This window comes from Canis lupus, chromosome 31, assembly GCF_003254725.2.
Source record: "Canis lupus dingo isolate Sandy chromosome 31, ASM325472v2, whole genome shotgun sequence".
NCBI classification, from domain to species: domain Eukaryota; kingdom Metazoa; phylum Chordata; class Mammalia; order Carnivora; family Canidae; genus Canis; species Canis lupus.
This window is the reverse complement of record NC_064273.1, coordinates 36,817,614-36,843,877: the sequence shown is the minus strand read 5'-3', so window position 1 is coordinate 36,843,877 and position 26,264 is coordinate 36,817,614. Positions and strand designations below refer to the sequence as shown.

At 56.7% G+C, this 26,264-nt stretch overlaps 1 protein-coding gene across 5 annotated transcripts in view; it reads right to left on the bottom strand.

Annotated features, from left to right (window-relative positions):
- Positions 1-26,264, bottom strand: part of PDE9A (phosphodiesterase 9A) — an 87,229-nt gene that overhangs the window by 11,568 nt on the left and 49,397 nt on the right. For all 5 annotated transcript variants that reach the window (XM_025462071.3, XM_025462072.3, XM_025462074.3 and 2 more), the window contains 8 exons: positions 18,957-19,011; positions 18,006-18,076; positions 11,433-11,517; positions 5,913-5,994; positions 4,162-4,236; positions 1,490-1,576; positions 623-727; positions 235-317 (listed from right to left, as the gene is read on the bottom strand). In XM_025462071.3, the coding sequence (XP_025317856.2) occupies positions 235-317; positions 623-727; positions 1,490-1,576; positions 4,162-4,236; positions 5,913-5,994; positions 11,433-11,517; positions 18,006-18,076; positions 18,957-19,011 (643 nt within the window). The remainder of the gene's footprint in view (positions 1-234; positions 318-622; positions 728-1,489; positions 1,577-4,161; positions 4,237-5,912; positions 5,995-11,432; positions 11,518-18,005; positions 18,077-18,956; positions 19,012-26,264) is intronic.

Below are 26,264 nucleotides of genomic sequence, written 5' to 3'. Positions count from 1 at the left end.
TTGGAAGGGGAAGCGAGGGGCGCCCGGGGGGCTCAGCGGTTGAGCACCTGCCCCTGGCCCAGGGCGTGACCCCGGGGTCCTGGGATCGAGTCCCGCATCGGGCTCCCCGCGTGGAGCCTGCTTCTCCCTCTGCCTGTGTCTCTGCCTCTCTCTGTGTGTCTTTCATGAATAAATAAAATCTTAAAAAAAAAAAAAAAAGGAAGGGGAAATGAGAGAGACAAATCATGAACGTACGTGTTGTTGTAGCCTGGATGGTCCAGGTCATGGCAGATGGCCGCCGTCATTAGAATCAGGATGTCCATTTGGGAAAATTTCTCCTGGATGAGACAGAGGGTGGGAGGGGGTGAGGAGGGGGTGAGGAGGGGGTGAGGAGGGGTCGGAGCGCGGCGGGAGAGAAGTGATGCCGGCAGGAGGAAGCCCCCCAGCAGCAGGCCTGGGGCGGGTACGGGGGGTGGGGGGGACCTGCCCACTCTCTGGGGCAGCGTCAGCAGGGTGGGTGCCCCCCGCAGGGCGGGGTGGGCTGTCTTCCCAGGAGGGTGGGGGAGCCTGTACTGGGGGCTGCGTCTCTGGGTGAGGCACTGCCCGCCGCCCCCCCCCCCGGCGGAGCCCCCCAGAGACCCACCTGGAGCCTGCAGAGCCAGATCATGCTGTACATCATCTGGGTCACGCAGAAGCAGTGCCGGAAGTTGTGAAAAGGGTTGTTTCTGTAGTTGTCGTGGACGCAGAGCTGCGAGGGGCAGAGGGTCCCAGCTGCCACGTCCGCCGCCCGCCCTCCCTGCCAGGCCGCCCGGGCCCTCCTCCCTCCCCACCGTGCCAGCCGGGCCGCCAGCGCTGCGGGTGCTGTGCATGACCCTCCGCTGAGCCAGAGGCCAACTGCGGGCCTGTGCTTGCTGGAGGGGCGGGCCAGGTGGCCCAGGCGGCCCGAGGACGTCCCACTGGCTACCCTGAGCCCCGAGGGCAGGTGGGGGACAGGCCTCCACCTGGGCTCATGGACTGAGGTGGGCGGGGGGCCGTCGGAGAGGCTCCCGGTCATCACCACACCTTTCCATACTTTAATATTTAACATGTAGGCTTTTACTCCTTGGTTCTGAGCATTATTTTACTTAAAATAATTTGTCGCTAAACACACCCTCACACGCACATACCCCTACACGTGTCCCCTCCCCCCCACGCTCACACCCACACAAACTCACGCACACGCCTGCACACGTGCACACAAATCCACACACACCCATAAGCGTGCACACACCCGCACACACACTCCCAGACTGCAACCCTGGCCCCGACCCGGTTCTTCCTATTTTCTCGCACAGGTGCTTCGGGGCACCGAGTGTTTCCGTGGGAGACGGACAGAAGCAGGCCTCATGTCCTCCCAGAACGCTCGAGGGAACGTCACCCCTGGCTGCAGGAAGGCCCGGGCCACCAGGAAGGGCCCGGCTGGTCCGTTCCCCAGGAACGCTGCAGAGGGACCTGAGGGGCCTGCACTTACCAGCCATCTCCTGAGCGTGATGGGGTTGATGGAGAAATCTCTGACCAGGCCCAGGTCGTGGTACATGTGCTCCAAGCAGCTCAGCATCTGCGGGCAGAGGAGCAGAGGGTGGTCGGTGGCAGGGGCATCCGGGAGATGCCTGCAGAGCCAGCCGGCAGCTTCACCAGGCCGCTCCCTGGCGGGTGAGCCTAGCCCCCCCCCCGGGGGCCTTGGGACCCCTAGAAGGGATGGGGTGCTTGAAAGAGCAGTTGAGGTCAGAAGTCAAGAGAGTTCCATGGAGAAGGGACAGCGATTGGTGAGAGGCAGCGCCCGCAAAGACCACGTCAGCCTCGGCGAACACGGACACACGAGAAGCCAGGCTGAGGTGCTGGGACACGGCGCCACGGGACGCGCCCGAGAGCAGGTGCTGTCGCCGACACAGGTGAGCGCCCTGTGCTCGCTGAGACCCGATGGCCCGTGTCCCCAGCACGCGTCGTCGTTCACCCCGTGGGGCCCGCTGGGACCAGACACCCACTGTAATGCGTTCATCGTTCATCGTTCATCGTGGGGTCTGGAAGGTAGGCCGCGTGCCGGGTGAGCTTCCCGTCACCGAGCTGTCTTCTACGGAAATATTGCTCCGGTTAAAATAGATTTTGTTTTCAGTCCCAAAGAGGATTGATTGTCACTGGCGCGGTCTATTTACAGCTCGGAGCCGCGGAGCTGAGTGAGCCAGGGAAGAGAGTGAGGGATCGTTCAACGCTGAGAGTCTGACAACGCGGGCTCTGCGGACTGGATAACGGGCGGGCGCCAGGCTCTGGAGGTCAGGGAGTGGTCGGAGTCCCGGGCGCTGGCGTGGGGCTGGGGTGCGAGTGCCCCGAGGCCTGCAGCCCCGACGCCCCTTGCCCCCCCACCCGCGCGCACAGCTCCGGGGATCCCAGTGAGCCGGGAGGCTGCTGGTGAAATCGGGAGTCCTAGTTGGGGGTGATGGGCAGGCGAGACGATCTGGTGCCGCTAACGGCAGGTGCGCGGCGGGAGGGCGGTGTCTGTGCCTCTGTTCCCGCGCTGGCAGCCCCGGACGCTGGGGGGTGCGGCTGGGCGGCTGCGTGGGGCGCTGTGGGTGCTCACGGGACAGCAGGGGCCCCATGGCTCGCAGCCTTGCGCTCAGGGGGGCTGTGCTGGCCCTGCTGCTGCCACACGTCGGCCGGAGGGGACAAGGGCTGGGAAGGCGTTTCCTCGTCCACGCTGTGACCTGGAGGACGCTGGTCGGGCTGGGGGGTGCCGGGCGCAGTGAGAGCCCCCCTTTGCAGGACGAGACGAGAACCCCCTGCCGGGGCCTGACATTCCAGGCGGCCAGACGCAGTTTTGCGGGGCCTTCATGGCCCACAGTCAAGATCCATGGCGTCTCCAGATTTGCCAGAGGTGAGGGCTCCCGTCTTTGGGCATCTCTGGTTTCTGGCCGCCTGCAGGTGGGATGTTTCTGGAAACCCCGGAACCGCCGAGCAGAATGCGCTGCCCTGAGATGTGCTGGGAGCCCACCCAGAGGCCGAGCCCACCGCCGGGAGCTGCTGGCTCTTTTGCCCCGGCCCTGACGCAGCGGGCAGCCGGCCCTCCCCTCGGGGCTGCGGGACCCCCCCGACCTGTCCCCGGCGCCCTCCCGGGCCACCAGGAGCCCAGGCCCGGCGGGATCGCTGGCAGCGGGTGTCCATCTCCACGAAGGTGCTTTGCTGTCGGGGCTCCGGCTTTGCTCCTATTCCCGCCGCGCTGAAGCCAGAACGATTTCCAGGAGGGCGGCTCTCCGAGAGGCGTCCGTCCACCTTCCAGAAGCAGGAGCCTGCGTGCTGAGCCGGGCCGCTGCGTCCACTCGCCGGTGGACGGGCCTTGCCCAGCCTGGGCCCCCCGTTCACACCTGGTCCTAATAGTTGTCTTCAAGGACCTAACCGGTGTTTCTCCTGGCCACGCGGCCTCCCACCCCCCGGGTCACGGCCGCTGCGCACTGGCCTCCTGCCCGGCCGAACCCACGCTCCCGTCCTGCACGCTCCTGGGGCGCTGGAGGATTTGGGGCACACGTGTCGTCTGGCCTGGCGTTTGCTATGGGACCGCCCCTGGGATGGTCACACAGAGCACACAGGGGGGCGGAGGTGGGGCTGGGGCTTCTCCTGTGCCGGAGCGGAAGCAGGAGAGTCGGGGACTTCAGAGACCCCAGGCCCCAGCGTGCCAGCCAGTGGCTGCAACCTGCGGGGAGCTTCCTGGGGGCCAGGTGCCCTTGCTGCACGTCTGTGCTACTGGAAAGCTGGAGAAGTCGTGGATTTGGTGGGTCTCAGGGCCGTGATGAGGGACTTTTGCTTTCTTGGGGTTCAGGAAGGGAGAGGTACAACTGGTATTACTAGATTATACTGAACGAACCCAAAAATGTCCATTTTAGTGTTTTCTCAGCCAAAGGGGAAACTGGAAGGACGGTCTTGTGGTGGGGGTCCTGCGCCCCCAGTCCCCTGGCTGCGGACAGCACCCCCCGGGCTCTCTCCTTTCGCTGGCCCCAGAGGGTGTGTGGAGGGGTGTGGGGGGCCGGCCTCCCTGCCCTTGACCGCCCGTGCCTCCGCCCCGACTCCCCCTTCCCGGGCCCTGTCTCCGGGCCAGAGCGGAGGCAAGGCCCCGGCAGGTCCCCGTGTACGCTGGCTCCGGGTCTCCTCACTCACCTCGTTGGGCTCCCAGAGCCAGACGTCAAAGGTGGGCTTCCGGAGGGCGTCTATGGTCTCTGGAGAGAGCAGGTACTGAAAGCACAGAGGCTGGTCAGGGGCGCCGGGGCAAGGCTGCCGCACGTCCTCGGGCCCCCGTGTCAAGGACACCCGCGCTCACACTCCAGGGCCACCACGCCACGGGTTCTGCGCCGGGCTGACCTCGGGCGCTGACAGCCCACAGTGGCCGGTGGGGTCCCGGGGCTCGTGGAGCCTGACTCGCTCCCGCCCACAGCGCTGTGCTCCGCGGGGCTCCACCGGCCTGCGAGCCACCTCCCGCCCCGACGGGGGGGGGGGGGGGGGGGGAGCACTAGTGTCAGCGAAGTCAAGGGAAGAGAAGTAACCTGGCCTGAAGGCCCACACCGGCCCAGAGCTCTCGGCGCTTCTGTCTTGGGCCCAGGCTAACGCGGTGCAGCTTGCTGGGGTGTGGACAGGGGGGACGGTCAAAGTGGGTGTGTAGATGGGGGGACGGTCAAAATGGGGGTGTGGATGGGGGGATGGTCAAAGCGGGTGTGTGGATGGGGGGACGGTCAAAGTCGGGGTGTGGATGGGGCGATGGTCAAAGCGGGTGTGTGGATGGGGGGATGGTCAAAGTGGGGGTGTGGATGGGGGGATGGTCAAAGTCGGGGTGTGGATGGGGGACGGTCAAAGCGGGTGTGTGGATGGGGGATGGTCAAAGTGGGGGTGTGGATGGGGGGATGGTCAAAGTCGGGGTGTGGATGGGGGATGGTCAAAGTCAGGGTGTGGATGGGGGGACGGTCTAAGTGGGGGTGTGGATGGGGGACGGTCAAAGTGGGGGTGTGGATGGGGGGACGGTCAAAGTTGGGGTGTGGATGGGGGGACGGTCAAAGTGGGGGTGTGGATGGGGGGACGGTCAAAGTCGGGGTGTGGATGGGGGGATGGTCAAAGCAGGTGTGTGGATGGGGGGACGGTCAAAGTCGGGGTGTGGATGGGGGGATGGTCAAAGCGGGTGTGTGGATGGGGGGACGGTCAAAGTCAGGGTGTGGATGGGGGGACGGTCAAAGTTGGGGTGTGAATGGGGGGACGGTCAAAGTGGGGGTGTGGATGGGGGGGACGGTCAAAGTTGGGGTGTGGATGGGGGGATGGTCAAAGCAGGTGTGTGGATGGGGGGATGGTCAAAGTGAGGGTGTGGATGGGGGGATGGTCAAAGTCGGGGTGTGGATGGGGGGATGGTCAAAGTCGGGGTGTGGATGGGGGGATGGTCAAAGTCGGGGTGTGGATGGGGGGACGGTCAAAGTCGGGGTGTGGATGGGGGTATGTGTGGATGGGGGGATGGTCAAAGTGTCATAGGACATGGGCTGTGGTCCCACATGTAAGACCCGCACGGTGCTCCGGGATGAGAGGTCATCTTCCCTGGGGTCTTTTGGTTTGTTTGGTTTTACATTTACTTATTATTATTATTATTATTTTAGAGCGAGCGAGAGAGCAGGAGGAGGAGCGGAGGGAGAGAGTCTCAAGCAGATTCCGAGCTGAGCGCAGAGCCCCACGCGGGGCTCAATCCCTGAGATCGAGACCTGAGCTGAGATCGAGAGTCGGACGCTCACCCAGGCGCCCCTGTTTGGTTTCCTATAAGCAACTGCAGTGGACGATGGACACCTTTCATTCTGGACGTCGGCTGGGCTGGGGGCGCACAGCCCTGCTCTCTCCGCACCCCCCTCCCCGCCGCCCCGCTGGCCAGAACTCGCTCTTACCTTGGGATACGTGGGGACATCACGCCGAGGCGTCAACCTCCTGTTGTTATCCACTAAACTGTACTTGCAGGGACAGCTGGTCCTGAAGGGGAACAGTCGGGATTAGTTCTGGTTCGGCCGCGTCGGACGTGGTGCCCGCGGGGGCCCCTCCTCCGAGCAGCACCCCAGACGCCCAAACCAAACCCCCGCCCCACGGGCCACCTCTCTTATTTGTTACGGGAGAATAAGTCGTCAAGCCGGTGACCTCTCATTGCTCACCCCCCAGGGACCCTGCCTGCGCCTGTGACGGTGACGGTGGGGCTCTCATTCCTAAAAACCTTTCCAGGATGCAAGTAAAACACTGCTAAAAAAAAAATTCAAACAAGAAGGAAGTGGGCAAAGTTAAAAAAGAAGAAAGCAAGCCCCCACGTTACCTACTTCTTTCAATCTCACACCCTGGAAATACCTTCTGTTAAGTGTGGGGTATCCTTCCAGAACGTTCCTAGGCGCGGACACCCAGGGACAGTGCCTTGTGCTTTTTTTTTTGGACAAAAATGGAATTGTACCAAACTTACTCTTTTGCTACCCTCCCCCCCCCAACCTAGCATACGGCGAACACTCCTGCCTGCAGCTTCGGTACAAGGCACGTCCCTCGGCGGTGCTCCCGGGGTGGCTGATCCAGGCTCCCACCGCGGACTCCTAGGACCTTTCCAGTTTCCCCCGGTACCTACCTTTGAGGGATGAACGTTGCTACCTGACTCCTGACTCTGTTTTCCTTCCCTTGTTAGTCTCGAGGAATTGCCCCATAAGGACAGAACCAACGGCGCCAGGGGTGCTTTGGAGGGAACGCGCCTTCCAGCATCCGGGGGTGGGGGGGCTGCTGACCTGGCGGCATGCGGGGGGCTGATGCGCATGGGACCCTACCTCCCCGGAAGTGGACGAGCTCCCTATCCTCACACGTTACCAACTTTGCGGGTCAAGTCCCACCTCTCGGGAGCCAAGGAGAAATCCATATCCTCTAAGCCTGTGGCGTCTACGCCGGGGAATTTATTTCAAGAAAAGAATCAGATGCGAGCAAATCGGTCCATTTGCTGCAACGTCATCTGCTGTTATCAGAACACGTCGAACCGAAGCCGCCTAAATGTTGCAGGACGGGACATCCTCTAAACCATTGTGGTATCAAGGGGACGGCCGATCGTTGTAAGATGATGATGGGTGTCACGCAGAGTAAGGAGTTTCAGGGGAAAGGGGGGAAAGATGCGCTGCACGCTGCATGGACCAAGAAAAATCTACCAAGGTTCGAGGAGAAAGGAAGGCATCGGGTGGGTTGAGGTGAGCGTGGACCGTGGCCTCCCGGGAAAGCACAGCAGCTGGATGTTGGTCCAGATCTTGATTCGTTTGTTGCTCACAGTGTTGCAAGCGAAGAAAGGTCGCAGCACAGTGCTTCTTTCCAAAAGGAGGGCTCCACGCCCAGCAGCACACCGGCACCTTGGTGTCCAGATCTCAGGTGGGGGGCGCCCCGGCGTCCGGCCCGTCTGGAGGTTTTCCCCGGGCAGGCGCCAGGCCGCTGGCAAACTCGGAGTAATACCAAGTCTGTTTCCTTCCTGAGAAAAGGAGCCTCCCGCTTAGCCTTCGGGGTCCCGCTCTCCCTCCCCTCAACGAGGTGCCGCATCGGGCTCCGTGGGCGGGGGTGGGGGGATTTTTAATGCGGGTCCAGCAAAACGGCGACCAACGTGCCGTGGACGGGGACCAGCCGGGTGACCCCCACTGCCGCCCTGTAAAGGAGGAGTCGTGCCCCGCACGTTCGTGAGCAGTGTCGCGCGCTTGAGAGAGGAGACCCCACGGTCGCCCTCGCCCCCTCCCTGCGCTCAGCCCCTCCCCTGCAGACACGCACACCCGCCGCGTCGCGTGCAGAGCTGCGTGCAGAGCCGTGCGCATTGCCCGGGGACGCGGGCACAAAGCTAGACGGTTCACCTGCTGGAATCGCAGGGTCCGGGGCGTCCGCCGGGTGCCCTGTGACCCTCGTCAGCACCCCCACCCCCCTACCTGGGCCGGGCGGCCCTGACAGCTCCCTCCGTGCCCCGTTGCCACGGGAACGGCATCTTCCAGCGACAGAGCAGCTGGCACGGCGCCTTTTCTTTTCATTCTATTTGGGGCTTATGTTTGCTTTCATTTCCTGGGCTCCCAGCCCCCCCCTTCCCTGTGGCTCATCCGGTGGACAAGGCCATTTGGGATGAACGTGGAGACCACAGACCCCGAGCCCTCCCCGCCGGGGACGGTGGCCAGCTCCCGGTGCGCCCAGCGAGGCCCGGCCCTGGGGGGAGCAGGAGGGCGGCGGAGAACCCCTGGGCGTGTGTCTCAGAGGAGCGCAGCCTGTTCGGGGGGCGCTGGGAGGCTGCCTGCGACCCCCCCTCGGCTGCTGCTCCCACTGCCAGGAGGCCCTGTGGGGTGGTCTCGCGTGGGGGCCCACGTGGGGCAGGACTTCAGGCTCGTCGGCCTTCCGGGTGGGTACGGGGCTGCCGCCCTGGTTCCGTGCGTCCTCCCGGAGAGGCTCAGCACCACCCAGCGGCTCGATGGGGCTGCCAGGGGTGCCCGTGTGTCCCCGTGGGCCAGGGACGCCGAAAGGACTCTGGTGGACCCCTCCGGACAACACGTCTGTGTTGGGGCGCGCACGCGGCGTATCCTTGGCCATCGGAGTACATTTCTGCGTAAAGCGAAGCGAAGGGCTGTTTGTGGGGGTCACGGAAGGGCCGCCGGGCTCCTGCACCAGGCTCCGGGGTGGCCGGCGTGGCTGTGGGTTAGACCCGAGCCCAGGCCGCCGGGTTTCTTTCTCCTAAATGTATCAGCAACGTTCGAAATTTTTACCCCACTCTGGTTTTGACTGAAGAGTCACATTTACCCGTCTCTCACCTACGTGGGATGCTGTGAAAACCGTCTGCTGAGAATATCGCCTCTGCAAGCAGTTAGGGCACCGGGAAGTCTTCGCTTTGGATCATGGCATTGTGAGCTCTAAAAATGTACTTTCTGGGCGGCGAGGAAGGGCTCCCCAGTCCTCGGCGGAGCCCGGGCGCCTCGGCTCAGCCCACGCGGCCAGGTGGGCGCCCGCGGGTCACGCGTCGCCGCTCGGCTCGCCGGGTGGGCCTCTCCCCGTGCGCTCTAAAATCGGGTGCGTCCACGTGGGCTGTTCGACTTACGCCCCCCAAAGGTGAGAAGGGGAGTCCTAGCCCCTGGGACCTTTGGAAACAGGGTCATCACGGGCGTCGTTACTTCAGATGTGGCCATCCTGCGGGGGCGTGGGCCCGCATCCAAGAGGACTGGTGTCCTTTTACAGGCGGACGTTGGGCTCCTTCAACGGGGTGAGGCTTCACGGGGAGCGGGCCGCGTGAAGCCGGGGGCTGTAGTCGTGCCGGGGCCGGCCGGGAGCCCCAGGGCCTGCCGACAACCTCCAGAAGCTTCGGAGTGAGGCTGGGATGATAGACCCTCCCTGGAGCCGTCGGGGGGAGCGTGGCCTTGTGGACAGCGTGGCCTCTGACCTCTGGCCATCAGAACCGAGACGGAGCACGTTGGTGGTGGTTCAGGCGCCCGGAACGTGGTGCTGTTGGGGCGGCGGCAGGAAACCAGTACGACCTGGACCAAGCGAGTTCTCTCCGCCTGTGGCCCGAGAGGTGGCAGCAGGGACGGCACACGCCCCCTTCCACGGGGGAGCCACAGGGAGCCTGGGACGCCGCCAGGTGGGGACCGGCCAGGGCAGGGCCTGCGACTCACCCCCGCCCCCCGCTGCTCTGGGTGGGCGGCAGGACTTGGCCATCTGAGGAGGGACCAAAGGCCGCTTTCTAGAAATGCCTCCTGCAGGTGCTCCGTGGGCTCTGTGGGCGCAGCACGTTTCTGATGGAGGTGATGCCCACAGAGGCGGGAGGGGACCTCGGGGGCACCATCCCGCTCCAGAGACACCCCCTCGGCCCGTTGTGCAGACGGGGGAACTGAGGCCTGTGCACGGAGCCTTTTGTCTCAGGCTGAAGACAAGCTCCAGTTGGAGCCCCTGCCCCGAAGCTGCCCGAGGAGGCCGGTCACGCTGGCGAGGCTGGAGGCCCATCCTCCACCCAGCGGTCTGCCCATGCCAGGCCCTGGGGAGAGGGTGGCTCCCGGGCACAGGGCCACCAGGCCCTCAGAGCAGCGGCCACGGGCGGTCCCTGGCCATGGGCTCGGGCTAAGCGCCGGGCCTGGCTCGCTGGCTCCTCGTACTCGGGCGTGGGGACTGGCCACAGGAGGGAGGCGCCCGGGGGTGCCTCCGTGACCACAGCCTGACCTCCTTGCCAGCCGCCTGCTCCAGCCAACCCCAGGGCTCTTCCCTGGTCCTGCGAGTGACTCTGCCTCCAGCCCCTAAAAAGCCTCTCACTCAGGGGATGTCCGGGGTGAACCACTCACTCCCAGTTTTCTGCGAGTTTCCACAGACCCCTTCACCCCGATGTCCTCAAGTCAAATGGGATGAGACATTCCCAGATCCTCGTCAGGTGCCAAGTGGGTGTGACATAAACGTGGCGCGGTCCCTGTAAGGCCCTACTAATCAGGCTGCCCTCTGAGCCCAGCAGGGGCAGCTCCACAGCTCCCCCCTCACCTCCTGCAGGTGCAGCCAGCCTCCCCCCACCCCCCGAGCTGCTTGCCCTCAACGCTTTAAGTCAGGGGATGATCTCACTGGCAGGTGAGCTTTCAGAGACCACCTGCTGGGCATGTGCAGGGCTCTTCCTAGGTTGGTCCCCAGCAAACCCCGCTGAGACCCGGCTGGGCCTTCAGTGGTGCCTGGCGGTGCCCCGTCCTGGGAGGGAGGAGCCACGTTGTCCCGTGGGTCCTCCTGGGTGGGTAGCGGTGGTTGGGGGTGGGGTGGGAATCCGGCCAGCAGCAGGTGTCAGCCCCTCCCCCTGCAAGCGCTCGATGCACGTGCTCCTCCCTCATCCTCTCCGCCGTCAACCCGAATGCGTGCCGTGACCACCGTTCCGGTGGAGGGGCCTGCTCGTACAAGCACTTGCTTTTGGTGGGGAAGGGGACACATAACGAAGCCCCCAGTCTTTTTCCCTGATTTCGGCTCCCCTGGGGAGCACCCCTCGTTCTGCACAGTAAGTGATCTCGGCATCGAGATGGCCAGAGCCCTGTGGCATCTCTCCCGTGACCTGCTGCTCCGTGCTGTGGGGACGTCCACGCAGGAGCTCGGCCTCCGGACACCGCAAGCCAAAGCCCTTTCCCTCTTATGGGGCCCCTTCTTTACGCATCGATGCCAACTTCTCTCAAGCTGGATAAGTTGATCCTAACACTTCGATCTGCGGGAGGATTGTTCCCCCGTGACATGAAGCCATCCTCCTCGCCTCTACCTGCCGGACACTCCCTCTTATGCTAGGAAGGCCGTGTCGTTGACAAGCACATCCTAGCCCGGGGCCAGGCTGCCTCCGTGCCATGCTCCCCCCAGCCAGGGCTGGGTCCCAAAACAGAGCCCAGAGCCCCCTCCCGGGGCCCTGTGTCCGGGGGAGCTCTTCCCAGGCCCGGCCTTACCTGCTGCTTCTGGCTGCCAGCTCCTCTCGCATCTTCTTGATGTCACTCTTGCATTTCTCAATTTCCACCACTTTCAGGCCTTCCACTGGGACAAAGAGAAACAAGGGGGTTACCATGGAAACACACAGAAGCCCTCTCCAGGCTGGTCACCGGGGGCGGCCCTGCGAGAAACCCTGGCTCTGGCTCCAGCCACGGTGCCCGCTGCCGAGGGCTGCTCGCGGCTCAGGGACGAGGGCCCCGGCATGTCCTGGGCCCAGACGCAGCACCGCACCCCTCCGTGCGGTTTCTGCAGGGCCGAGCCCCTGCTTCCCTCCCCACACTGCTGAGGCTTCCTGTACCCACTTCCCGCTCTCTCTCTCCAGGCCCCTAAGCACCGGCGGAGGACAGAGGACAAAGAAATCTCTTATCCCAGGAAGAAAAGGAGGAAATGTGGCCGCCGTGTGTTAAAACACGATGAGAAGCTCAGTGGGCAAAACCCCAGCCTTCCTGGCAACGACGAACTCACGTTAATATAAACCCTTCAAAATGTTAAGGTCCCGCTGGAGCACCTAACCAGGGGAAGCTGTGGACTTCGGGGAAATGCAAACTGGCCAGGTCAACGGGGAGCAGAGCCCGGGCTTGCTCACCTTCCTGCAGCCCCAGACGCTACTGTTGACCAAAAAACGCACCGGAGCTCATGCCTCCCAGCGAGTGTTCACCTTCAAGGCGTTCACTCTGGCAGGTGCACACGGAGCCTGAGAAATAGGGCCACGAAGCAAGTGGCTTTGGAAAAGCTTTTAGGTTAGAGTCGGTTTTTTGTTTTTTTTTTTGTTTTTTTTTTTTTTTTGTTGTTGTTGATGCTCTGGAACCACACCTCAATTTTTATGCAAAAAGATGCTACCCACGATGCTCCTCTCTTCCCCTTTCCCTCAAGTATGGCCTGAATACCTAAAAATACAACGTGAACGCTTGCTTTCTCAAGGAAAAACAGTCCCCTCCCACGGCAAGTGTCGGGAGAGAGAAACACCCCGCAGGTGCTTGCCTGAACCCTGAGCCCCCAGGGCAGTTCTGTAAGCGTCTCCAGGGCCAGGGCCCAGGCAGGGACAGGGCTCCGTGAAGAGACTGCTTCTTTCTGCCCAAAGTGATGGGAATCTGGAGGGTCTGATAGCTCTGATGTGGTCCTGGCAACTCGGTTCTGGACCCCCTGGGGGATGTTGTGTGGGGCCCCTCCACCAGGACACGGGACCGGAGCGTGGGGCCGTCGGTGCAAGGGGCTGGGACCAGCCAGGTGCAGCAGCGCAGGGAATCTGATGTTGGGGACGCCTGCTCCCTCACCAAGAGCCCACAGCCTCCTTTGGGGGCGACACGCTCTCTGCACTTCCTTGCCTCGCAGACCCCATTAGGAGGCGGCTGGAAGGCACGGGTCCTCCTCCGAGAAGAGCGCAGCGGCTCGCACCCCGTCTGGTTTGCATCTGGACCTCCCGGGGCGCCGAGCCCGGGCCACTCCGCAGGCGGCTGTCGGCCGCGGGGACACTGTCCTCTGTCCTCAGCGCGGGGCAGGGGCCGCGTCCCTGGGAAGGAGCTCAGCTTTGTTGACACGCGAACGGCAGAAACGTCCGGAAAGCGGGCGGCTCTGGAGGAGTCCGGATACGTGGGATAGACTTTGATCCCCAAAGCCAAGAGACACGCAGCGTAGAGTCCAAACAGGGTGGCCGCGTCCTGGCGGCCAAAGTCCACGGTTGCCTTTACTGCGTTTTAAACATCGTTTCTCCCGAATACATCTGATCGTTGTAGACAATGGAGGAGACACAGAACGCCTCAAAGAAGAATGTTTTAACATTTATCTGTGGTCCCAGCGGCCCAGAGAACAACCCATTTATTCCGTATGTACCGGTGTGGATCTTTCCAGGTGTTTCTCTCCCGCCGCCCCGCCCTCCATGCACGCCAAACAGCCGTCTGTCCATCCGGGGTTTTAAAAGACAAAATGGGGATCCTGCTGCTTGCTGGGTTTCCTTAGTGGCTTTTTTACCGTTATCATGACATTAGGGACACGCCCCGGTTAGCAGCCGCCCCCTGGCTCACGGCTTGCGGTGGGGGCGTCATGTTCGATTATTCGATATTGGTTCACGTAGGTCAGATTTCCAGGCTGTCTACTGGGGTTGACGTTCAAAGTAAACCTTTTGGGCGACACAGTACAATATCGCTAGTTCGGATCCCAGGGATTCAGGGTCTATGACGACTACGCTTCTGAAGAGCCTGGTTGCCAAGGAAATTGATAGCGAGTAACGAGACGCAAAGTTGCGCATTAATCAGTGGAGAGAAAAAGCCGGTCACAGGATTAGAGGCGGGCCTGAGGCGGGGGAGCCCGGGGGCAGGAGCCAGAGCACCCCACACCGGTGGCCGCCGCTCCCGTCCTGTCCAGGCCGCCTCCGGAAGGTTCCACGGCTCGCCTTTGGCCTGCGCCAGCCCCGCTCTGCCCCCCGTCCCCCAGGAGGGAGAGGGTCCGGCCCAGGAGCGGGGCCCACCCCGGGGAAGTCCTGCATAGACCCCAGCAACGGCCCCGAGTGAGGCTGAGTGTCAGGTCCCTACCGTCCACCCGCAAGCTTTAAACAGGTGGGTGCAGCGCAGAACCCCGAACTAGAGCGCTGGAGGGCTGCTGGAGACCACCCACGAGGAGCACCCCCCGTGAGCCTGGGGGGTCCCCTCCAGGACTTCAGGAGTCATGGGGGCGCAGGAGGGCTCTGCAAGTCACCCTGAAGGAGAACCTCTGGGGATGATTCTCGAGGAGGGGTGCCGGCTCTGGGGAAGGGGCCTCAGGGGGCAGAGGCCACAGCGCAGCCAGGGAGGCCGCTCTGCCCTCGTCCTGCCCACCGGCTCGCAGGGCTCTCCCGAGAGGCCGCCTCAGCTGCCAAGACCCCCCTTCAGCGGCGGAGCTAAGGAAGTCGGTTCAAGTCCCGCATGGCTAGCGCGCAACCTCAACACTTCCTCCAAGGGCTCCGGCAAAGCATGTGCATAAACCACACGTCCCGAGCGGCACAGAGGAAAGCTTGGGTTTTGGCCTCGAGTCTCCCGGATTGTTTGTGTGTCCTGGCATTGAACCCTGCCCCGCCGGCCAGCTGTCCCGGCCTTTCGGTTCTGGTCCAGGCCTGGGCGCGTCCCACAAACAAGGGAGGGAGTCCCTCCCCCCAACCTGGGGTTTCATCTCCAGCTGGGAGGCGGCTGAGGACCTGGGTGTCCCGTGCCCATGACATCATTTCTAACCTAAGCAGGACCTCAGACTCCCTTTAATGAAGGAAAACGGCTTACGTAAGAAGGAAGGAAAGCTTCTAAAGTGAATTAAGAGAAATTCAGATGCTTATATCTGATTCAGAGGAATTAGGCTTGAGAAGGTTAAAAAAACAAAACAAAACAAACAACCCAGGAGATTCCACTCAAAACAAGTCAAGCCAGCGTAATGTGGGGTACAGACGACCAGGTTAGCCGCGCCTCCTGGAACTCAAGGACACGTACAACAGCTCACGTATACCAGCTAAAGCAAGGGTGCGCACGTATGTGCATGAGTCACTGTGCTTACACACACATGCCTGGGAGGTGTGCACGTATGTGTGTGCCTGCCTCTACATCTTCATGTGTGTGTTTACACATGTGCAAGCAGCTGCATGCCCATGTCTCTGCATGTTCACACACGCGCTTACGTGTGCGAGCATGCCAGTGTAATGTGTGTGCATGCATGTGAGTGTGCGTGTGAGAGTCCAGGCCTCTGGACTTCGCTTCCCCATCCGAGGTCCCTGCCGTGTCCTGGACACTCACACGTTTGGGGTTAAGGAACCGCTGTGTTGGGGCGGCTTTTTGGAGCTCGCGCCGCTGGGGCTCGGCTCAGGTGAGGCTGCCTGCCCCTCTGTGCTGGGGCGCAGGGGCCTTGGAGACTGGGGAGGGGTGGCCGGAAGCCTGGTGGATGGCCGAGAGCCTGTCGGAATCATGCGCAAGTCCTGGTGGGTGTGCTCCCGCGAGGACGGGGCAGCCAGGAGGTGGGGATGCCGGCTGTGGGACGCCCCACCGATCCCGTTCCTGCTGTGCCTGGGTGTCTGGTGCCAGAGGCCAGCACAGTTAGTAACAAGCTGATCCCAGCAGAGGCGGCCGAACCTGCGCCCCGGGGGAGGGGCCTAATGCACTCTCCAGGTGACCCGTGTGTGTTCGCGTGACCTGTGATGTGCACGTGGGCGTGCAGGGAGATGCTGTCCCTCCGAGGAGCGAGCGAGCTCAGGAGGATTCGGGGCGGGCCCTGGCAGGGGAGAAGGTCACGGGCGCCTGGCCCTGCAGTCCTCAGTGCACACACCGCCCGAAGGCAAAGTCAAAACCCTCCTGCGCTGAGCAGCGTCTTGGTGGCCGGATGCTGGGAACCTCGCCAGCTGAGGTCCACACAACATTCGGGAGGAGTTTCGAAAATTCATTAATGGCCTCTTGGACTCTCCTGTTTGCAAGTGGCCGCAGGAGCCGGGGCTGGCTTCTGGGGGAGAAGCGGGGTGGGGAGAGGCTGGCGCGCTGGACTGGCGGCCACCTGCCGCCTCCGGGTGCGTCTGGGCGCCTCTGCGCTTCTGTAACGGAGATGGGGAATCAGCAGCAAATGCCCTTTGTGTCCTTTCGCCGACCCCTTCCCACGGCGTCTGGACAATCCCTGACTTTCTGGGGCTCGGTGGGAAGCTGAGCTTGCTTCCACTGCAAACATGCTCTATGGTGGGTTGACTTGTGTCCCCCAAAAGGATATGCTCACATCCCGACCCCCAGAACCCGTGAGTGTGACCTTACTTAGAGCAAGGTTCCTGTGGATACAACAGATTATGGCTCTCCGGATGAGACGGTCCTTCCAGGAGACAGGCAGAGGGGTCTGGAGACATGGAGACGTGAGGAGGGGCCGTGTGAGGATGGGGTGGTCCGGGGCATGTGGCCACAAGCCAAGGATGCTGAGCCGCCGGCAGCTGGAAGACGCAGGAGCAGATGCTCCCTCAGAGCCTCCAGAAGGACCCGCCCCCCCACCCCCCTGTCCCCCAACCTCCTGGTCTGGGACTTCTGGCCTCTAGTGCTGCGAGACAATCCTCTTCTGTTACTTTACACCCCTCCAGATTGTGGTACTCCGTCACGACGGCCACGGGCAACTACCGCCCTCCCCTGCAGCCAGGGTGTGGGCACATGGCCAAGCTCCATCCAGACTTTGGGTCTGTGGCCAGTTTAAGGGGAGCAGCCCGATGTCCACAGCATGAGGGCTGGGGGGCCCGAGCACAGAGCTCTGGGTACTGGGGAGACAGCAGGCACCTGGGGCTCAGGTACAGTATCTTCAAGGCATCGGCTTTCCATGGGATTTGGGACCTTGCCCCTGCTGCATAGCCAGTGAGCAAGCCCTGCTCCTGAGACCTCCCAGCCCCCTGGGGGCTCCCCAAAATCCCTTAGGAAGAAGCCCCTTGTCTGCTGAATGCAGCCACAGCCGCCACGTGTGGGCCTCTACCCTGCCCTCCCAGGCGCCCGGGGTCCTGCACAGCTGGAGCGGCGCCACCCAGACCTCGAGTGCTGGTCCCAGTCTTTACTTTTCCAATTTGCTGGATGAGCTTGAGCAGGTCACTTAATCTCTTTCTGGCTTCTTCATCATCACTGGGGAAAATAAATCGGTTTTGAAGACGGAATACCAAATGGGTTTTCTAAATGTCAGCCTACTGAGAAGTAGGACTATGTAAGTCATGCTTCCAGTTATTAAGGTGAATGGGGTTTTTGCATGATCCTGAATATTCTTCTTGAAAAAAAAAATCCAGGCAATTCGTACAAGATATGGGAGGTGACATTCGGTACGTCCTGTGAATACGAATCAGCCAGGAGGCGTCTGGGGATGCCACGGCTCTGCCGGCCTCGGGTTTGGATTTCGTCTCGTCATCCCTGAGCTTAATAAATTCGCTGCCCTTTGCCTTGGCATTGACAAAGATGTGTGAGCCGGATGGGGAATCACGAGGCGTGAGAATCGAGCGTTGCTCCTTATTTTACAGACGAGGACACAGAGGGTGAGACACTAAGGCTGTCCCCCTCCCAGTTTTAGCTGTTTGGCCCCTGAGTCAAGACCCGAACTGACTCTCCCGGCCTTGCTGGAAGTTTTTCCAGTTGCCTTGGCGGAGACTGGTCACGAGCCGATGCTTTGGCAGGCGTATTCCGAAACCAATCGTGAAGACACCGAGTGCCTGGGATTGCCTCGCTTATGGGAAAAGAAACACGAAGACGTTCAGCACAAGTTCCTCTCCCAAGGGGGCTGGTCTGGGGGTGGGGGCTCCTGCACCCAAGGCTTCCACGTGCTCCTACCGAGCAGGTGCGGTGGCCCGAGCCGTGGTGGTCTCCTGACCTGTCACCTGTCACCAAGCGACTCTCACAGTAAAACAGATGCTCGCCGTTGGCGCCTCCGTCAGCATCCAAGGTCATTTCCAAGCATTTCACAAAGAGAAGACATTCATTCTTCCCCCCAGCCTCCCCTCGCTCCCCTCGCCACCCACCACCAGGCGAAGCGGTTCATTTAAACAGGAGTTAAAAGACAAGCAAGAAGGAAATGGAAAACTCACTCACATTCGACTCGCTTCTCTAGCACGGCCAGGTGATTTGCGACTTCAGCTTTCAGTTCGTTGATTTTAAATGCTCTAGGCGTGGGGAAAAAAGTCAAGTCGTGATTTAAAATTCTCAAGGTGCAGTGGGCTTGGCAAACCTCTACGGCACCCCTGCCCTGGGCGAGGCGTCCCAGTGGGCTCACCCCCTGCACCCCACCCTCCGTGGGCTCACCCCTGTGGGGGGCACAGACGCCAGGGGTTGCTTTTAAGGAGCTCACGGCCTCCAATGATCTCCAGGGTCTATTTTCCATAGAAGGGACAGCAGCACCATGCAGGCGGGTGTGTTTACCTCTCCACCCCTGGGCGCTGAGCACCTGCTCTGGGCGGCCGCCCCGGGGCCTCTGCTCACCACAGGGACGGCCCAGTCCCGGCACCCTGCCCTGCTGGGCACAGACCCTACAGGGGCCCCAGCGTGCCCTCTCCGGGCTCTAGTTCCTTCACTGCGGCCACTCCTGGGCTTTAAGGGTGGGTCACCCGTCTGCCCCGGGGCAGTGAGATGCCACAGTACAATTCATTATTTTGGAACTGGCAGGATAACTCATAACAGCAAGAAGCCCCACGTCTACACAGGATCTCCACGGCAATACTTCTTCTAAAGCCCATTGAAAAAATGGTGTCAATTCTCACAGATTGAATCTGAATCCCAGAAGAGTGAGTGGAGAAAAAAATCTGGGCGATACAAGCTCCCCCCCTAAAAGTGCCCACTCGCAGTGTAGAAGGTAACTGCTTCCCGGACCCTGTCCGAACTGGCTTAGTTACTGAAGCCATGAAAAGACTCCACCTGGAAGGCCGCTCCTCCAGGTGAGTGATGCGCCAAAGCCTGCCAGCCAACACGGCCTCCCAGCAAGGGCCCACCATGGCCGCGCACAGAGACGCACCCCTCCTGGGACTATGTGTCTAGAAGATTCTGTACCTTGAGAACTGCTCTGCCACCTGGGTCAGCACGCTCTGGATTAATTCTTCTTTCTCTATAAACCAAAAAAAGAAAGACAGATGCAGTAGGGGAAAAGTCTGTGGATCACCGTGGCCCGAATCGGAATGTTGTGGGCAGGTGGCACCCACGGGGCAGCAGGGAGCGGCCCGGGTTACCTGGAGGGATGCTCTGGCCCACCGTCAGCACGCCAAGGCCTCGCCAGGGCCCGGAGCTTCCTGTCCGCCTTCAGAGGCTCTTTCCCTCCTGGCCTGCTCCCACCAACCCGTCTCTCAGTGGTCTCTCGGCAGAGTGACCCGACTCTGGTCCTCCCGTAGTCTGCACCAGCCATAAAAAGCAGGCAGGACTGGGTCTCTAAATACGGGAAGTTTTCACTTAGTGCCCTGCTCTATTTTATGGGGGTAATTACTAGGACAAGGCGAGTTCAAGGCATATTTCACATGTAAAACACAATGTTCTCATGGCAGGTCCCGGAGAGAGGAAGCAGGCTGGGGTAAGCCCATTTGTCTCTTTGTGGCCTGGCACGTCAACCTGGGCTGGGTGGTGGCTTCACAAGGTTCAGGTCCCAGGCTGAATATAACCTGCCAGTTTTCCTGTTTTCTGACTGGGCCCGGTGCCAGAGGCCTCATAGGAAGGTACAGACGCTCACGGCACTATTCTTTCCAGCACTCCCTGCTCCTGGGAAGGGAGAGAGCTTGCTCTGGCTCCAGGTGGCTGTTAGTTCACACCCCAAAACCTGGAGAACCTACACAGGACCTACTCCTGAGTCACGTAATCTCTGCTGGCTGTGTGCCTAGCCCTCTGTGAAAACTCAAACAAATGAAATCCAAACCAAACCAAACCTGCCCAAACAAACAAGAAATCTCAGTTATCCAGTTTGGCGATAGGGCTCAAGGGCAAAAAAAAAAAAAAAAAAATGTTCTCACGTTCTGATCTAGTGCCTCAATTTCTAGGAAGGAACTTGTGCATACACATAGAAGATGTTGGTCAGGGTGTTATTTAACCTGGTGAAAGCTGCAACAGCCTAAGTGACCTTAAGTAAATGATTGTGTATTTGGCCTGTGGAAATATATTCTGCAATCAGAAATAATATTTTGGAAAATATTCATGTCTTTTGTTAAAGTAAAAAAAAAAGACAGAGATTGTAAAACCGTAATAACAGCGTGATCTTATTTATGAAGACATTGGGAAGATGCACTCCAAAATAATGACAGTAATTATTTTTTGGTTGTAAGATCATATACACATTTTTTAGTTTCTCTACATCTAACACATTTTCATAATGAACATATGTTAATTTCGTGAAACATATTTAAAAACCAATCCATCTAAATTAGCTTCTTGAGACCTCTCATCCTTTCATTTGCCAAATGGACCAGTGATGACTCAACGTTATCTCTGGCTTTAGCATCTGAGGACTGGGTGAGAAGAAGGAAAATGATGGCTTGTATCTCCTGAAACTATAAGAGTAAATCTATCACAGAGCCCTTTGTGGAGCTGCTGGCTGATCCAATCCAAGGCCCTGTCGTTCAAGGGGACCTGCACCCATACCAGAGAAGAGAAACAGTGACTCCACTGACAAAAGCCACCAGTGAGAAAGTTTCACCGTCCTCCTTGGTGAATTCAGCAGAATTTTAGATCACTTATTCTGAATCTTAGGAGAAATAATGTATCACATAACCGTTGAGAGCTAATGATCTTAAAGACTTGACATACATTGAGAAGTCCATCAAACAATCAACAGACCACTCCCCCTAACAACAGCAGAACACATATTCTTTTCAGATGCCTAGGAAGCATAGACCAAGACAGAGATATCCTGGACCACACAGAAAACCTCAACAAATTTAAAAGAAAACCATGCAGAATATGGTCTGGGACCATAAGAGAATCCAATTGGAAATCAGTAACAGATCATAGGAGAATCTTGGAAATTAAACAATACACCTCTGAGTAATTCATGGGTCAAAGAGGAAGTTTCAAAATAAATAAAAATGGACATTGAACTGAATGAAAATGAAAATAGAATACACCCAAACTTAGCTGTGAGACATAGCTAATGCAGTGCTGAGAGGGACATTTATAGCAGTAAATGCCTACATTAGAAGGGAGGAGAAATTCAACTCCATAATCTAAGAGACTAGAAAAAGAAGAGCAAAGTAAATCCACAACAAGAGCAAAAGAAGGGGAGGAAGTAATAAAACCAGAAATAAGTGAGAAAGAAAACAGTAAAACAATGCAGAAAATCAATGAAGTCAAGAGCTGGTTATTTAAAAATATTTATAAATTGATAAATCTCTAGCAAGATTGGCAAAAATACCACAGGGAGAAGACACAGCTTTGCAATATTTGGAATGAAGGGGGGAATAGGACTACAAACACTGAAGGATAATAAGGGTCACTGCACACAACTTTACACACATAAATTTGAAATCTTGGGGAAAAATAGAGCAATTTCTGGAAAAGCATGAACTACCACATTCACCCAATAAGAAATAGGTAATTTTTAAAAAATATTTTATTTATTTATTTGTTAGAGACATAGAGAGAGAGAGGCAGAGACACAGGCAGAGGGAGAAGCAGGCTCCCTGTGGGGAGCCCGTTGTGGGACTCGATCTCTGGACCCCAGGATCATGACCTGAGCCAAAGGCAGATCAATCACTAAGCCACCCAGGAGTCCCTGAAATAGGTAATTTGAACAGCCTAAAACTATTAGGGAAATCGAATTTGTCATTTTAAAGCTCTCCCCAAAGAAATTTCCAGGTACAGATGGTTTCACTGTACCATTTGGAGAATTCCACCAAACATTTATTTATTTATTTATTTATTTATTTATTTATTTATTATTTTATTTTATTTATTTATTTTTTTAATGATAGTCACAGAGAGAGAGAGAGGCAGAGACACAGGCAGAGGGAGAAGCAGGCTCCATGCACCGGAAGCCCGATGTGGGATTCGATCCCGGGTCTCCAGGATCGCGCCCTGGGCCATTGGCAGGCGCCAAACCGCTGCGCCACCCAGGGATCCCTCCACCAAACATTTAAAGAAGAATTAACACATTTCTAAACAATTCCTTCCAGAAAATAGAAGAGGAGGGAACACTTTCCAATTCATTTTGTGAAGCCAGCATTAACTTAATACCAAATCCAGACAAAGATGATAAAAAAAGGACAGATCTTTATTCCTCATGAATGTAGATGCAAAAATCCTTAACACAATATTAGAATTCAGCAAAATATAAAAATGATTATACATCAAGATTAAGTGGGGTTAATTTGAAGGATTTGAGGCTGGCTCGATATTTGAAAATCAATGAATGTAATCTACTATTTTAACAGCTAAAGAAAAAAACACACAATCATATCAATTCATTAAAACATTTGAAAAAATATTTAATATTTTTTATTAAATATTTGGTAAACTCTCAGAAAAGCAAGAATAGAGGAGAACTTCTTCAAGTAGATAAAGAACATCTACCAAAAACCTGCAGCTCACATTATACTATAATGAAGTATACTTCATTATACTTCATAGTGAAAGACTAAATGCTTCTTGCCTAAACTGTGATGAGGCAGGGACGTCTGCTCTCACTATTCTCATTAAACATTGTGCTAGAAGTTCTAGCCAGTGGAACAAGGCAAGAAAAAGCCAGCAAGCAAAAAAAAAAAAAAAAAAAAAAAAAAAAAGAAAGAAGGAAAGCAGATCATAAAGGAAGAAATAAAATGGTCCCTGTGTGTCAATGACATTATTTTCTACACAAAACATTCCAAGGCACTTACAAAAAACTCTCCTACAACTAATAAACGAGTTTAGCAGGCCACAGGATACAGGGCACATATACAAAATTGATTGTATTTACATATACTAGCAATGACCAGACACTGAAATTAAAATTACAACACCACTGTACAAACACTAAAAAAAAAAAAAAAAAAAAAACCCTCAAAACTAAGATATAAATAGAACATAACAGAACTACAAAACACTGATGGAAGAAAAAAAAAGATAGAAATAAAAAGACATACCATGTTCATGGTTTGGGAGACTTCACATAGTAAAGATGTCAATTCTCCCCAAAGTGATATATGGTTTTAACATAATTCCTAGTAAAACTCCAGCAAGATTCTCATGGAAACAGATACAATTATTCTAACGTTTATATGGAAATGCAAAGGAATTAGAATAGTTAAAACAATTTTAAAAAAGAAGATAAAGGGGGTTGAATCAGTCTATCTGATTTTAAGACCTTTTATAGGCAGGCCTTGGAGATACCACAGATTTGAGTTCAGACCACTTTAATGAATTCGAATATCACAAAAAACTGAGTCAAAATGAATTGTTTGGTCTCCCAGTGTATATAAAAATTATGTTTATACTATACTGCAGGGCATTAAGTGTACAGTAACATAATGTCTAAAAAATTTACATACTCTAAAAAGATACTTTATTGCTAAGAAATGCTAACTGTCATCTGAGCTCTCAATGAGTCCTGATCTTTTTGCTGGTGGAGAGTCCTGCCTCCATACTGATAGCTATGGACAAGTCAGGCTGTGGATGTTGAAGACTGGGGTGGTTGACAATTTCTTAAAATAAAATCCACAGTGAAGTCAGCAACATCCACGGGCTCCTCCTTTCATGAAGGATTTCTCTGTAGCATACAATGCACTTCGGCACCATTTTGCCCACAAGTAGAACTTTCAAAACTGGAGTCAATCCTCTCAAACCCTGCCTCTGCTTTCTCAATGAAGTTTACGTCATATTCTAAATCCCTTGTTGCCGTTGCAACGATCTTCACAGCATCTTTACCGAGAGTAGATGTCATCTCAAGAAACCACTTTCTTTGCTCATTCGTAAGAAGCAACTCCTCATCTGTTAAAATGTTATGAGATTGCAGCCATTCAAATATAATAATAATGAAAAAGTTTGGGCTATTCCAAGAATTACCAAAGTGTGACACAGAGACGGGCAGTAAGCAAAGGCTGTTGGGAAAATAGTGCCTACAGATTTGCTTGGTGCGGGTTTAGCACAAATCTTCAATTGGTGAAAAAAACCCAATACCTGCAAAGCCCAATACACCACGGTAGGCTTGTACACAGCTACAGTATTGAGGCCTGTGTGATGTGACTGGAGGGGTAGACATGGATCTCAAGGAACAGAACAGAGAACCGGAATTGTATCCATACATATATGCCCGACTGATTTCGGCCAGCGCGTTAAGGTAACTCAACGCAGGAGTCTTTTCAGTAAATATGGATCAAATACTCCTGGCAGGACAATGAAACTTGACCTAAACCTCACAACTCATATGAAAATTAATGCCAAATGGACCATGGATGTAAAATACAAAACTATAAAGCTTTTAGAAAAAAAAATAGGAGAAAATCTCCAGGTTCTTGGGCTAAGCAGAATTCCTAGGCTTGACATCATGAATACAAGTCATAAGAGGGAAAATGGATAAACCGAATTCCATGAGAAGCAAAGCTCTTGCTCTGAGAAAGGCCAGCCGAGAGGATAGGAGGATGAGCTACGGTCTTTGCAAGCAGATACTCGTAAACTGCATCCGACGACTTGAATATAGGGCATGAAAAGAGCTGTCAAAACTCAACAGTAAGCTCCATGAAATAAATTCTGCAGATTGAAAAAAAACAAACATCAAAAAAAGTCCCTCAGTGGTAAAAAACAAAACAGCCCAATTTGAAAACGGGCAAGAGACACTAGCAGACATTTTTTTTGAAGAAAACACGCAGAGGGAGAGCAAGTGCGTGAAAAGATGCTGAGCATTGAGGGCCATCAGGAGACGCAAATTAAAACCACAGTGAATGATCACGGCGGACTTGTCAGAAAGGCTAAAATTAAACGACAACCCCCTCCCCCCCAAAACAATGACAACCCTAAAGGCTGGTAATGGTGTGGATAAACTGGACTGACTACTCACACGTTGCTGGTGGGAACGTGCATGGCTTAGCAAGTGCACCCCAGGGCAGAGAGATGAAAATTTAGGGTTACACGAAAACCTGCACAGGATGCTCAGAGCACCTTTATTTGTGACAGCCCCAAACTGAAACAACTCAGACGCCCTTGGATGGGCGACGGGCTAGACGGGCTGTGGTCCATCCACCGCAGGGAACGCTACTCACTTCCAGAAAGAACCGAGCTAGTTAGGCCACACGGCAGCCTGGAAGGATTTCCAGGACACACGGTGAGTAAAAGAAGCCAGTCCCCACAGTTCCCTACTGAGACACATTCATAGAAGGCTCTTGAAACGGCCAAGTGACAGAAACAGAGAACAGAGTGATTGTCAGGGGTCACGGAGGAAGTATCTCCGTGGGGCTGGAGCGCTCTGTACCAGGACTGTATTCACGTCCACAGCCTGGTTGAGGACATCCTACCATGTGTGGAAAGATGCTACCACGGGGGCGGAGGGGGGAAGGGGCACGCAGACTCTCGATGTAGTTTTCTTTACAACCGTGTGCTCTTCTACAATTATCTTAAAATGAAGAGCTTAATAAACCTTTTTATACACAGGATGGATTCAAAAAGTTAAGGAGCAATTTCCCATTGGACTCCTGAGGTGGGTTCCTTTGCGCATCTCAGCATTTTAATGCCCACTTTTAATTTCCAGCGCGTGCACCCCTACTGCTTTTCCTCCTTCACCCTGTACTTCCTCTGCCCCCGGCTCAGTCCACGGGTGGCCGTTCGTGCTCTGGTCCACGGGACAGCTACGCCTCAGCCCAACTCCAGCCAGCACGTTCCAGGTTCTCAGAAAGGGCCCGGTTCCCAGAAAGGGCCCGGGCGGGAGGCTGGGCTCCCCGTGAGATCAGCCCCTGGGCGCTGTCACCTGGGTCACCGTGCTGTCCCCGATGCCCTACCCGGAGCAACGCCGCAGCCCCTGAGTGCTTTCGATACAGCGCAATCTGCATTCTTTTGCAAGGGGACGGAGGCAAAAATGCCTGTGTGCACAAAGGCTAACCACACCCACACATCCATAAACAGAGCCCTGATCAGGAAATGGTGCCTCCCCCTCCCCAGCCCGGCTCCCTGGAATTCCTGCGGCCGCCACCGCTTCCTCCCAGCGGATTTCAGAACTTGAGATGAATTGTGATTCCGTGTGCACGAGTGCAGCCCCGGTTGGCCATTGCTGCGGCTGGCCTGGACGGCCACATGTCCTTCGGGACACCCTTCCCTCCTTGCAGGGCCTGTCCCGGTGAGTCCCGGCCCACGGGGGGCACAGGCTGGGCTCTGAGAGTTACGTCCTGCTTGTGCCCCACTGAGCGTGTGCTCTGCACTCTG